At 52.6% G+C, this 13,392-nt stretch overlaps 2 protein-coding genes across 4 annotated transcripts in view; both read left to right on the forward strand.

Annotated features, from left to right (window-relative positions):
* LOC138683695 (leucine-rich repeat and fibronectin type III domain-containing protein 1-like protein) overlaps nt 1–4,826 on the forward strand; it is a 59,383-nt gene extending 54,557 nt beyond the window's left edge. For 2 of the 3 annotated variants that reach the window (XM_069775792.1, XM_069775791.1), the window contains one exon: nt 2,205–4,826. In XM_069775792.1, coding sequence (XP_069631893.1) covers nt 2,205–2,715 — 511 coding nt within the window. In that variant the 3' untranslated portion in view covers nt 2,716–4,826. The remainder of the gene's footprint in view (nt 1–2,204) is intronic. The other variant, XM_069775793.1, reaches the window with a different exon arrangement.
* A 3,553-nt stretch (nt 4,827–8,379) lies between these two features.
* Nucleotides 8,380–10,320, forward strand: LOC138683722 (uncharacterized). The gene is made up of 2 exons (XM_069775909.1): nt 8,380–8,884; nt 9,397–10,320. The coding sequence occupies exons 1-2, from the start codon at nt 8,401–8,403 to the stop codon at nt 9,642–9,644; spliced, it is 732 nt and encodes a 243-aa protein (XP_069632010.1). The 5' UTR covers nt 8,380–8,400; the 3' UTR covers nt 9,645–10,320.
* Nucleotides 10,321–13,392: the final 3,072 nt, after the last annotated feature.

Here is a 13,392-nt window from a genome sequence, read left to right on the forward strand (position 1 = left end):
AGATATTTGTGTGGTAATTGATAATGGTATATGTTTTAGGAAGGTGAATGTCAAGCCAACCGAGTGGTGCTCTGCGAAGCACCAGCCACACCTAAGCATCGAGGGCCACGTTCACGTGGTGAGTGTGGGAGAATCGCTGGCTACAAACTACCATACATTGTACCTGGAAAAGCAAAGGATCAATGAATTACTTTCCAGAGTCCTAGTCCAGTGAGACAACACAACCTAGGTGTTTTCTTCAACATGGTGTAACGTTGGATAATGACACCACTGCATTAAATTTGTGTAAGACAGGAAAGAGCAAGGAGCATGACGTACTTTGAAGATTTAGTGGTCAGCAGGTATAAGAGATGTATAACTGCAGAGCAACAATCATGACAAAACGCTTGTTCCATAAAGTAATGCTTGCAGGGCAGAGAAGGGAGGAGTCTGTTGTTAATGCTTGCAGCTGGGAGACCTTATTCTGCATTGCCTGCACTCTGAATGAGTAACAGCAGCCATGAGGAATTTCAAGGGCTTGTTCTGCTGGTCTGAAGCAGTTGTTAGCTTTGCACGTTTCCTCCTACATTAATGTTGGATCAAATATCTCATTATGTACACGCTAGGAGTTGTTTGAGTGTTTCAGTTTGACAAATGAATCTTTGTGTAGTTTCGTCTCAAACCCTGTTTTTTCCTGCAGTAAAAATCTCATTAGCCTTAAAACCCAGCACGTGGTCACATTCTTTGGAGGCTGTGAAGCTGCTGTTATAAATTAAGGCTGGGGCAATGGTTATGAGTTATGGTTTGGGAAATTCAGATCAGACATTTGGGGAAAAATATCTACTAGGAGGGTAGTTTAATGCTGGAGTGATGCCTGGAGAGCTCATGGAAGGTTTTCAAGTGTTGGCTAGGCAGAAGTGTGGTTGATCTGATCTACTGTTTGTGATAGTACTGCTCTGCACGGGAAGCTGGGCTAGAGAGCTCTGGGGGTCTCCTCCTTTAATGTTTCTATGAATCTGTGATGGCACATGTACATCGACAAGGGAGTGGTTTTGTTTTTTCACAGTCACAGAAATTTAGTTGTTAAAAATGAAGTGGTAGCAGCCATGTGTTTGGAGAATGGTTTTTTGAAGGTGTAGCTCTTCTTTCTTTCCAGTCTAAGCACTGTGGAGTCCTTAGTCCCACGGAAGACTACTTCGAAAAGACTGTATGATAAGCAGTTAGTCTTCTCCACCATCACCACCATCACCTTTGTGGCCAGAAGACGGCCATGTGCCCACCCACTATAAATGCATGTAGTTTCACCTATTCCTCTGCAACAGTGTTACTTTATTCCAGAGAGGAATCTGAGCCAAACATCTGGAGAGCTGGTCTGCAATGAGATACTGTGATTTGTATGCTCATGACTAGGGTCTGTGGGAATTTGTAATATAGCATATACTCTTCTTTGGGGATCCTTCTCATACATCAATTTAGTACCAGTGCTACTTTGTGGTAAGGGAATATTTGGAATTGACATAGAACAATCTCAGTGGTAGGGCTGCATCAAGGTAAGGAGTTCAGTAGATGCTGTTATTGGGCTACAGATGATACCACTTAGTTGCAAGTGCTTACATTTTGCTCTGATTGTTCTTACTGGTCACCTGATTATGAGACACTGAGCATCACAGAGCTGTTAGAAGATGGAAATAAGGTTAATCTGTAGACCACAGGTTTGATTTTGCCTTTTTCCCTCAATGTTCAAAATGTGCTTCCTGTGTATATAAAATTACTAAAATACATTTTACAGTGTTTAGTTTTATCCTTTTCTGCCATTTAAGTCCTTAAGTATGTTGCTTCAGTTCCTTTACGTTTTTTTGCACGGCTGACCGTATTCCATTCTGCATAGGGCATGTTATGCCCTTTTATGCTGAAACTGTGGAAATTTAAGACAATGCAGATCAAAACAATAGATCAAGTGTGACTTCTCCTCTAGCCATTGGCGAGCGTGTGCACTCTAGTCCATGTTTGTTTGAAATAGCCATGGTAAAGATATTGCCATCACTAAAATCTGTATCTTCCACCTCTACTGAGAAACCTAGGGAATGCTAGATTTTTGCTGCTTGGTCCAGTTGCCATGCTCATCTTCTGCTCTGTTAGTTTCCTCACAGTGGCATTGACAGTCAAAAGAGCTCTCTTTAGGCTCGATAAACTTGGATGTTTACTGTACTCATTTTCTCTTCCAGGATGATTCCAGCTGCTAGTAAATCCTTCTTCTTGACTGATCTGGTTGCAGGACGTGAGTACGACCTCTGTGTTCTTGCTGTTTATGATGACGGATTGACATCTTTGACCGCAACCAGAGTGATCGGATGCGTGCAGTTTACAACCCAGGAAGAATACAAACAGTGCCGATCCCTTCACGCGCAGTTTCTTGGAGGAACCATGATCATCATTATTGGGGGTATCATTGTGGCTTCGGTTCTTGTTTTCATCTTCATTCTCCTCATGAAATATAAAGTCTACAACAACCACCACAAAAATAAAACTACTAAAGTTAATAATGTCTGCTCTCAAACCAATGGAAGCCAAAGTGGCTCGATGGCTCGATCCACTTCTAAACTTGCAGAGAGGCGGGAAAGTTTGCACCAGGAATGCTCGGGCTCTTCCATCAAAGGAAAAACTGTTGTAGATTTGGATTGTGAAAAAGTGACTCCAACCAACACAACCTTTTTAACAACTGATCCGTTATCTTAATGGCCATTTGATGGAACAGGACACACCAAGGTGGTATTGCTTGAAACATTTTAATGCGAGTGGTTGTATTTTAAGCTTCACTACTATTGTCTATTTTTAAGATCAGATGGTTTAAAAAATATTTTTTTAATCTGTATACAGTTCTTGCATTCTTAACTATTTTGTTTCAATATATTAAATATAAGTGTGTGATTTACAAGATTTTTTTACTGGTTCTTTTATAGCGTACACCTCTGGTATCAAGGCAGCAGCATAGCTAAATTCTACTAGGTTTGACTTTGGTGAAATGCACTATTTTTTCATTTGGTTACCAACCAGCAGCAAAATTGTGCTCTCAGGATCCTCAGACTTCCTTTCTCACAGCAGAGTCACTTAGCAGCTTAAACTACTCATCTCTTCAAGGAATGATTTGTTCTAAGAAGTTACTAGTTTCTCAATACTGAGTTATTTTTTGCCATAGGTATGTTGTATATGTGCTGCTCACAAAACAAGTAAAATTAGCAGAGGTTGCCCACAGTAGAAAAAAAAAAAAAACCTCTTAAAAAAGGAGACAGAAAATTGAAGTACTTTAAGTACTTTAGCATATTCTCTCAATTATTCAGTGGCACAGAAATACGAACTCATGTTGTTTGCTTTGTAACAGCTGTTATCTGTCGAGACTGTGCCTTTGAGAAACCTCCTCTTGTTCTTGGTAGTCAGATTTAGCTTTGTTTGGGCAGGAAGATGACCTGGTTTTGTTCTTTCTAAATTGTAAAACTTCACAAACCAGTTGAAATTAGATGTGTTTCACTGTGCACGTTTTTGCTATGCTGAAAACCATGCCATAGTCTCCCCCTCTGAAAGTGTACTGGTGAAGGTCTTTTTTTTTCTTTTTTGTTGGTAAAGTTGTTGATTGAGGACCCACAGATTAAAGCTTCTGTGTGCTGAGGCACACTGCACTATCTCACTGTGACACTGCATCTTCAGATGGCTTTTATATCAGTCTCTTATTTCTGTAATAATGCATGAAGTGTAATGTAAGTGGCTGATAGATGAATTATGTGAATGTGTCTGGTCAAGTAATTTTAACACATCATATTGAATAATGAAATGTTCCTTTTGTTTCAAGGGATACTGTCAGATCAAGATGGGCCTGAAGTTTAGGTTTTGAAATAACTTTTACAAAGCCTACAAGGAGCCAGTGACCTCAACTAAACAAAATGTCCCTTCTGCCATCCTCATTGGTTGGTGATTTTTTTTGGCGTTGTTTTGATACTTGGCTTTGAAAGCAAAACAAGAGAAAACATGAATACCTTTTATTTATTAAACCTCAAGAAATGGAATGTGAAAGCAATTGACAGGAGAGGCTTGCAAGCTGAGGGACTGGCTTGTGTCTTTTAAGGTGATTGTGTCGCAACTTAGCAATTAACAGAAAGAAAAGTATTTTTCCTAAGATTGTCCCTTTAACAGACTTGAAATATTTCTCCTGTTTGGATATGAAAGAATGGACCAAGAAAAGTTACCTGGCAGACAGCCAAATGCTGTTTAACCACACAGGAATTAAGTACTAAATTTTAATAGTTAGTCTTACAAACTACTGAAGTATGAGGCATTTTTTGATGTTTCTGTGATGCACAGATTTGCTGAGGCCTATGTTCTGTTTTGATACTCAACCATAAATGGAGGAAAAAGTAATTTGAAGGGATTCTGTTATCAGGCATATTTGTGACAGTGAGGTAAGACTATGCAGCTACACTTATGTTAGTTTTCTTAAAAAAAAAAAAAAAAAAGCTATATGTGCAACTGTGCAAATGGATGCTTCTTGTTATGTAGATGATGATGACTGTGTCCGTGCTTTCCTGGATTTTCTTCTGGCTTCTGTCTGCCTTCCAGGGCCGCAGACTCATCACTGGCACTCCTAAGGTACAACCACCTGAACCTGCCTATGGTCACTGATTTGAAATGCTCTTGTAATCCCCACCTATTCCAGACAGCAAATTTAACTCGTCTTTGGCCAGACACAAAATTCAATGCTGGAATTTGAACATGGTTTTCTTAATCACTGCAGCCTGATTGCTATGAGTATCATGAGTGGCTCAACCCACCTGTACATTAAATCTGTTTATTGGTAATATCCTGCCATTTTCTGCCAGTAGCAATTTCTGTCATGCCCTTTTATTTGGTTCCTACTTGTTAAACATGAAAATGCTGCGTGGCTGAGCAGCATCAGGTGGGGTTCAGGGACTGTAGCTGCAAATGCTGTATTTTGACACTTCATAGCATGTATGTACCTAACACAGGTATCACAGCAGCCAAGCCTACCCCTTTTGCTGGCTCTTGGACCACAGGCAGAGACGGCGTGTTAGTCCATTCTGTAACTGCTGTTCTCTCTTGCTCCCAGGTTGTCCATCTTATCGTTAGAAGAGCGTCAAACCAGTATGAGCTGTGCTAGCATCATCCTTCTCTGCATGCATTAGCAGGGGCATACTGGATTTAAGTATTTCTCCCTTGGAAATGGAATTGGGGTTTGGTGTGTTTCTCCAGGTTGTTTTAAGAGGTTGAGGCTATTGGAGAATGACTCTTAACTCCTGACGTCTCTATAATAGAAGCATAAAAATGTGGAAAGCAGCAGGAAGCTGCTTCTGAAGCAATTACTCCTTCAGAAAGATTGTGGAGGGGAAAAAAATGGGGGGATGACATAACCAGTGCTGTAAAGGATAACCTTAGGTGAGCAGGGGGCAACAGTGGAGCAGTAGTTGAGGCAGGGAAAGAATAAAGGCCATGCTCCTTCTCACCCGCCCTCATTCCTGCTGCCTCCCCTCGCTGCTGTCGTTTGGAGCATTGGCCTCTCCCGGTGAACGTGGCTGAAGTTGGGAGGAACATTGCTCTTCCACAGGAGACCGCGGCCTCTGCCCCTCACTCTGTGCCTCGGGACTGCCATCTCTCCCCTCCGCTCCACGAGGAGCCTGGTGCCTCCACCACGGCTTCGGAGCTTGTCAGGGCAGCAGGGTGGGAAGCGGGGGGGAAATGGCAGCTGTTGCCCACCAGGTGCTGCAGTGGCGGAGCAGGAATGCCGCCTCAGCACTCTGGTACCGGCACTGCCGAAGCTGCTACGCACGCATGCGTTCAGGCCGGCCGCGGCTGCCTGCTGCCCACGGGGGGATGGCTGTGTGGTACCACCGGGGTGAAGGAGCCCTGGGCCCGTGTGGCAGGGCTGCACTTCAGCCTCTGTGGGGGCAAAGAGAGGAGGATGGCTTGGGCTTGCCTCAGCCTGACACAGTTGCCCCCTTGGAACCTCTCAGCACCCCAGTGCGCCTTCTGATGTGCTCTAGAAGCCTCAGTTTGCCCACTGGTCCCCGCAGCAGCCCTCTCTTAGCCTCCTTGCGCCCTCCCTTGGAGCCTCAGGAACCGGCCCTTGGCCCTCATTGCACACAAAAGCCCACCGTTGGCCTTCACTGGGGCCAGTGGAGGGCTCTCGGGCACACTCCTCCGTTTGCCCTCTAGCTGTCTCAGCATCGCTCTAGGCCTCTCAGGATCCCTCCTGAGGCCTTCATTGCCCCCCAGGCCCCTCTGCGGGACCTCTAGCACCCTAAGAAGCCCCACTGCACTGGGGGCCTGGTCCCCTAGCTCTACAATACACCACTTCAGTCCCCTCGGCACTCCTCCATAGGTCTTTGTGATGCCCCAGAGCCTTCTGCTGCTCGTCCAGCCTTCTTAGGAGCCCCCTGGTCTCCAGAGGACCACTTGTGAGGCATTCATGGTGACGGAGGCACTCTGTTTGTCCTCTAGTCCCCCCGCAGTTGCCCCCTTATCACGTCTGGACTCTGCTTGGAAACCCTCCCGAGTCCATCATGGGGCGGGGAAGTGGTGAAGCAGCAACAGCGGATGCTGGGGCCTCGCTGGGATGCCTGGAGAGCCACAGGATGGCCGGAGCTGGGCGCACCCTTCCTGCGCCCTACCCTCGCTGCGTGACGGAGGGGACTGCAGGCCCCTGTGGCACACCTCTGCTTCTCCTCTTGGGTCTCAGCTGAGCTGTGGGAGGGGAAGCGTGAGCAGGGTTGCTGCAGGGCCATGAGATGGGGCTGCGACCTGAGGCCTTCCCAGGGCCGTCGTTCAAAGCAGCATCCCCGCACGCCAGGCTGCTGTGCGTGGGGAAGGACTCTGGGACTGAAGCAAAGGAGAACTTCTGGAGGGCTGCTGGCAAGTGTGGGCGTCAGGCAGCTCTCCGGGCAATCCCAGTTCCTTCGGGGGCTGCCATTTCCCCTTTGCCCTCTGCCTCCCTAAGGAAAAGACTTCCCCAGGGGGTGAACAAACGCGGCTTCTTCTGGAGAAAGACTCGCCGAGGGGTAAACGTGCAAAACAAGCCTGGGGCCAGGGCGTGCCGAGGGGCGAGCTGTCCTGCAGGCAGCGGGACAGGCCAGGGATGACGCTGTCTGCTCAGCACGCGACAGCTGAAGGACACTGTGGGTTTGGGCTTGTTGTTCCAGCTTTATTAAAATACAGCCGCTTTCCCGAGGAAAGCTGCACCTCTGCCTGGCTCAGCAGCACCCGCAGCACAGTGCTCGCAGGCTGCGTCCCCATGTCTGCTGCACCCTTGGAGAGTTCAGGATGAAGATGGTCTGAAGCGCCAGGGAACCGATGGCGGGTTCGCTGTCTTCTTGCATGGGCTGAAGAGCTGCAACCGAAAGAAACAGAGCCGAGATGACCCCCCGTGTCTGCAGAGACCCCCAGGCGTCCCCTCCAGACCATGCTCCCTACTCACCCCTGTCGATCTCAGCCAGCTTCTCCCTGCTTTGGTCCCTCAGGGGCCGCGCAGCAAGCCCTAGGCACAGAGCGTCGTCAGACCTCCCGCTCCCCAGCATGCTCCCAGCAGCACAGCCCCAGCCCTGCCGCCTGGGCTGCACGCCCTCCTCCCCCTCGCCAGGGCTGAGCCCAGGGAAGACCAGTAGCCGAGGGGGGTGGGACTGCGCAAGGCGGCCACCAAGCCCACCTGCGTGGGCAGGGGTGGGAGAGGGAGGCTAAGGCCCCGCGCGGGACAGCTGGGGCTCTGCCAAAAGAGGGACCCCGGGGGCTGTGGCTCACCGATGAACCTCACGGCCACCTCTCGCAAGGTGGCCTGAGCGTCCCCCAGGTACGGCAGGCTCTGGCTCAAGTATTCTTCCGCCCTGCTCCTGTCCTGCACCAGCTGGAGAGAGAGAGCGAGAGGGCACAAGGGTACGGGCATGTCACAGAGCCTCCCCAGCTGGCCGGAGCAGTCCCTCCTCCCGGCAGCCCTCGTTCCCCGTCCCCCCCAGGCCATTCTCGTCTCCCAGCCAGGAGCTCTGTGGGAGTGAGTTTGAGAGAGAGCCACAGGCAGAGGGGTCCAAGGGGTGCTGGGACCCCTCCATCCCACTGCAAGGCCCAGATGGGCCAGGGTCCCCAGGCCCTGGGGCTTGTCCTCACCAAGCACTCTCCAGTCCTCCATGTCTGCTGTGTCTGCACCAGGTGTTTGAGCTCCTTCCACTTGAGGAGCTCTGCGGTGGTGATGAGGGCTTCTGCAGAGACCTGGAGAGCAGCAGAAGCTGGGAGATGGCACCACAGTCTGGGGAAGGAGAGCTGGCGTAAGAGCGAATCTTACACACTTAATGCCGGCGAGGGGGAGAGGTGGGGCTCTACAGTGCGCCATAAGGAAAGGGGTGTCCTGGGGGCACGCCGGGATGTCTGAACATGGGGCTGTGGGACACACCAGAGGGCAACAGGGAGGTCCCGAGGGCAAAGGGGGTCTGGAGGCACCCTGAGAGCCCCCAGGTGCCTAGGGCTGAGCCGGCCCCTTGCTCCCCCACCAGGGGAAGCCCCGGCCCTCCCTGCCCAGTCACAGTGGGACCCCTGCACTGCACCACATGTGATCAGCACAGCTGCAGCCCCCAGCCTGCAGTGTCCAGCAGGATGGTGACAGGACAGGGCAGGAGCACGAAGCAGGCGAGGAGCCCCCGAGCACAGCCCACGTCTTTCCCCGCTGTCCCCGGTGAGGCCGAGGCATTTCGCCGAAGCTTCCCCCTTGCCCAGCCCTACCCCTTCCCTCCATCCCGCAGGATGGCGCAGAGACCCCCCAGCCGCCCCAGGGTGGCCTGGGAGGAGGACAGGGCTCCCCAGGAGAGCAGGTCTCCACCGGAGCCCGACGAGCTGTGCATGGTCCAGCCGCTGCTGACTGGTGAGTGAGGCGCCCCGACGCTCTGGGCAGGGCTGGGGCCAGCGACCGCACCCTGCTCGACGCCAGGATCGCCGTTTTCCCCGGCGTGCTGGCAGCGTGGGTCCCATGGGTGGTGGGCATGATGCTGCCTGAGTGACTCAGGCAGCTGGGAGCTGGCCCCAGCACAGCCTCTCCCAAGGAGGGAGAGAGCAGAGGGGACCCTGCTCCTGCTCCGGGGCACGGGCAGAGAGAGGCAGCTGAGCTGGCAGCAGGCAGCGATGCTGTGGGATGGGGACCTTTCCTGCCTATCTGCAAGGCAGTTCCTCAGCCCAATGCACTGGGGGCTTTCCCCGCCGCACTGTGCTCCAGCATCACAGAAGCCTGTCTGCCCTGCACTCTCCAGCCCTGACACACATGGGAAGACTGCGCCAGGGGACCGGGCACGAGGCTGCAAGGAGGGCTGAGCTCCTTCCTCTGCTCTCTCCCGCCGCCGGACTCTCTCTACAGCCCTCCCTGCTCTCCTCCTTTGTTAGGTATCAGACAGTTACCCATGTACAAAGAGGAACAGGAAATCGTGGACTTCATCCAGGCCTTTGTCAGCAGCCCAGAAAAGGTAACCGTGGCCATTTCGAACGCAGCTGTGCTGGCGTCGGCTGACAGGGGCTCTGCTGCCAGGTTGCTGGAGGTGTGCTGGCTGGGCAGAGCAGCTTCTGCCAGGCCTCCTGCGCAGCACTGCACCCCCAGTGCTCTGGTCCCACTGGCCGTGTGTCCCCAACTCTAACGCTCCCTGTTGGTCTCTCTGTCCCCCGGCTGCCAGGAGGAGGGCCAGAAGATTAAGTTCCTGAGGGACATTTGCAACCTGTGCCAAAGCAACAGGTACTATACCTTGTCACAGTGCCTGGATGTCTACTGCCAGAGATACGAGCTGGCAGAGAATATCAAGGTGAGGGGACACCCGGCAGATCTGGGAAAGGTGGCAAGGCCCCCCGGCACCGGCACCCTCTGAGGACAGCCCTTGGGCAGGGCTTGGGTCTGGTGGCACTGGGTGCTGGCAGCTGCCAGGTCCCATCCCGGTTGTGCTCTGCAGCTGCTGCTGGAAGAGGAGCCGAGGGACCAGGTGTGCAGCGCAGTGCGGCAGCAAGCCATGCTTGCCATCACCGAATTGAGGTACCTGCCCGTCCCTCCTGGGGACCCCTGCCCCAGAGGTCTGTGTCCACCTGCACGAGGCCTCGAGGCACTGCTCCCGACATCAGTGTCCAACTGGCCCCTCTCTCTCTTTGCAGCTCAGTGCCGACGGCGCTGGAGGGCAAAGAGAACATCCTCCTACACACCTGCTTCACGAGTGTCTTCCTGCTTCCTCCAGAAGAGGAAATGAGGAGCCTGGAGAATTACTTCTATGGCCAGGTAAGGGCTGGGTGAGCCCCAGGAGCCCCCAGTCCCTCTGGGCTGTTCCCTGGCCACCCTGTGCTGCGATACGACCAGAGATCCAAGGCAGGGCAGGGGCTCGGCTTTGCTTTCCCACCCTCATCCCTTTGTGCCCTTCCCATGGGCCTGGCCACATCCAACGCCACAGACTGCTCTGCACACAGCAGACTGTCTGCCCCCGGGTCTCTCCCGGGCACCGGGAGGCACCGCGGGAGTCCTCCCTTGGCGCTGAGAGTTCAGACCAGTCTCCGGGGCGTGGGAGGGACAGCAGAATCACTGCCACAACTCTCTGTCCTCCTTGCAGACCCTGCAAGCCATGGACACCATGCTGGAGACGATGGTGCGCCGCTGTTCTGCCACCAGAGTCAGCGAGCAGCTGCAGAGTATCTTTCAGGTCTGGCATGTGAAAGGCGGGGCTTCACAGGGGCTGTTCCTCACCCTGGGGGGAAGGGGGTGTCCACTCTGGAGTGCACGGTCCTCACCCCAGTGCCATGCAGAGAGAGCACGCTGCAGGGAGGCTGCCCGCCTCCCGTGGTAACCAGGGGCAGCCCAGCAGGCGCTTCTGGAGCACGGTGCCTGCAGAGGGTGGCATCTGCCTTCCTGCCCGGCCACAGGGTTGGCCCGGGGGAATTTGTCCTAAGCCTGCGAGGGACCCTAGGGGCAGGAACCCCGCTACAGGCTTTGCTCGAGATCCCAGGCAGCCTTGACGGACTGTGAGAGTCCAGCCCGGGAGCCGAGCAGTGCTGCTTCTGCTGGAGGCCATGTCTGCTCCCAGGGCACACCAGCAGCTTCTCTCTTCCCAGATGCTGCTGAACTTCACCAACTCTGAGAGAGCAGCTGTGCAGGAGAGGGCCATAGGGAGGATTAAGGGTCTGAGCCTTTTGCTGGCCAAGAATTCCACACTGAAGGTGAGGAGCCAGGCACCCTCCAGCCAGGCCATCTCCCCCTCCCTGCACACCAGAGCAGCCTGCAGCTCTCCCCACGCGGGGCTGCTGCCCAGCTAGCTGCTTTGGGAGCCGTGGCCGGCATGGCCCTGCAAAGCCCTGACTCACCAGGGATCCAGCCCTGGGCACGCTCTTGGGTTCAGGGCTTTGCCACCAGCTGCCTGCCCTCAACCCTTCTGCTGTTCTGCCTCCCTCGCCCAGGCTTGGCACCGCTTTGGACAGGACACGTACGGCCCTGTCTGCTATGGAGACGTCCAGATCCCAATCCTGGGACAGCTGCTGGGACATCTCCTCCTTTTCCGCTCTTCCAAGAAACAAATAAGCTGTGAGGCTTCTGCTGCTGTTTCGCTCCTCCATGAATTCATGCATAATCAAAAAAGTAAGGGGAGTTGTGGTAGGCTTCATCCCTCTGCACACAGACATCTGCTTCTCTTCCTGACCTCCTTTGCCCCTCACAGCTGCTCCCCGTAGCATACCAGCTGTCATTTTGCTGCAGAACCTGAGTGCTCTCCTGAAGTCCAGGACCTCTTCTCCGCTGCTCTCCTTCCTCCCTGCTTTCAGGATCTTGAACCCCGCTGTTTTGCAGTCCCCACAGCCAAAGCCACGTCTGCCCTGTTAGTGAAGAGCTGATCCATCTGTGCACCACCACAGCTGGCCCCTCCAGTGCCTGGAGCAAGAAGCTGCTCCTGACACCCTCCAGAAACCTCCTTGACCGCTTTTGTCCTGCCATCTTGCAAGCAGCTCTCAGGGCCGTTCGGTAAGCTTGCTGGCAAAGCTGCTGTGTCTTACTGACTCTTCTGTGTCCCCCCCGCTGTTTAGGCAGGTCAATGCTAAAGGCTAAAGCACCGCGGCTCCATGGGGAAGATAAGATCTCCTCCTTACTGCGTCTGACCACCATGAAAGACATGGTAAAGAGCTTCCCCCTTGCTGGGACTCTTGTCCCTACTGTCAGCCGGGGACTTGTGTCAGCAAAGGCATCCAGAATCGGCGGGGCTGGCATGGCCTCATTGGCCCTGGTGAGAGGGCTCCTGCTGTCCCCGAGCAGGGACCATGCGAGGGCTGCACTCCAGCGTCCCACCAGCAGCAGCTCCAGCCCTCCCGGCCACCAGCAAGCCCTGCTTCTCTGGAGGGCCAGCACACCGTGCCCAGGAGCCCAACCCTCCTCCCTCCCTCTAGAATAGAACAGCATGAGAGAAGAGAAGAGAAGAGAAGAGAAGAGAAGAGAAGAGAAGAGAAGAGAAGAGAAGAGAAGAGAAGAGAAGAGAAGAGAAGAGAAGAGAAGAGAAGAGAAGAGAAGAGAAGAGAAGAGAAGAGAAGAGAAGAGAAAAGAGAAGAGAATAGCATGAGATGGGATGGGATGGGATGGCATGGAATGGGATGGGATAGAATAAAATAAGATGAGATGGAACGGAATGGAATGGAATGGAATGGAATGACATGACATGACATGACATGACATGACATGACATGGGATGGGATAGAATAAAAAATGAGATAGAAGAGACTGAGATGAGATGGAACGGAACAGAACAGAACAGAATAGAATAGCATGGGATGGGATAAAAGATGAGATGGAATGGAATGGAATGGAAGTGAAGTAGAATATTTCAATTATCTTCAATAATTGGTGCTGTGAGACGACTGGACAGACCGTGGGGCTACAACCTTCCCCCTCCTTGGGCTGCCTGGGTGGATACTGAGCCTGGCCCCAGTGTGACGTGGTGGAAGCCACAACCGGAAGACCACGATGGCTCGGGGGCTGCAGAAGTGGATGGCCTTTACAAGGAACCCCTGAGATGGCAGTCCATTGGAAGGAAGAGAGGGTAAGGATGGTCCCAAAGGGCAAAGGCAGGTCAGAATCATAAGGAACTAAGGGAGGAACACCCAACTAAGGTGAAATGAGGGAGGAAATCCCAGCTGCTGGCCCAGGCAGATCCAATGACCCTTCCCATGTGGCCAAAATTTTTGGAATGAATAGTAGTAAAAGGCCTCATATACCATGAGTGGTGACCAATAGATATTCTCTTTACTCATAGCCAGAGGAATCTCAGTATCGATGATTAAAGTGAAGGATGATCCTGGCTTCATCCAGAAACCTCGAAAAAGCGTTTATCTAACAAGGAATTGCTGGAAAAAGGCAACAGTTCCCAGTAGCTCAGA

Source organism: Haliaeetus albicilla, chromosome Z (assembly GCF_947461875.1).
Source record: "Haliaeetus albicilla chromosome Z, bHalAlb1.1, whole genome shotgun sequence".
Classification (NCBI taxonomy): domain Eukaryota; kingdom Metazoa; phylum Chordata; class Aves; order Accipitriformes; family Accipitridae; genus Haliaeetus; species Haliaeetus albicilla.

What these genes read in the sequence shown, in the direction of transcription:
- LOC138683722 (XM_069775909.1), top strand. Translation starts at nt 8,401, where the DNA reads ATGGGGCTGTGGGACACACCAGAGGGCAACAGGGAGGTCCCGAGGGCA. An exon ending in GGTCCAGCCGCTGCTGACTG is followed by an intron (nt 8,885 to 9,396) that starts GTGAGTGAGGCG and finishes CTCCTTTGTTAG; the next exon opens with GTATCAGACAGTTACCCATG.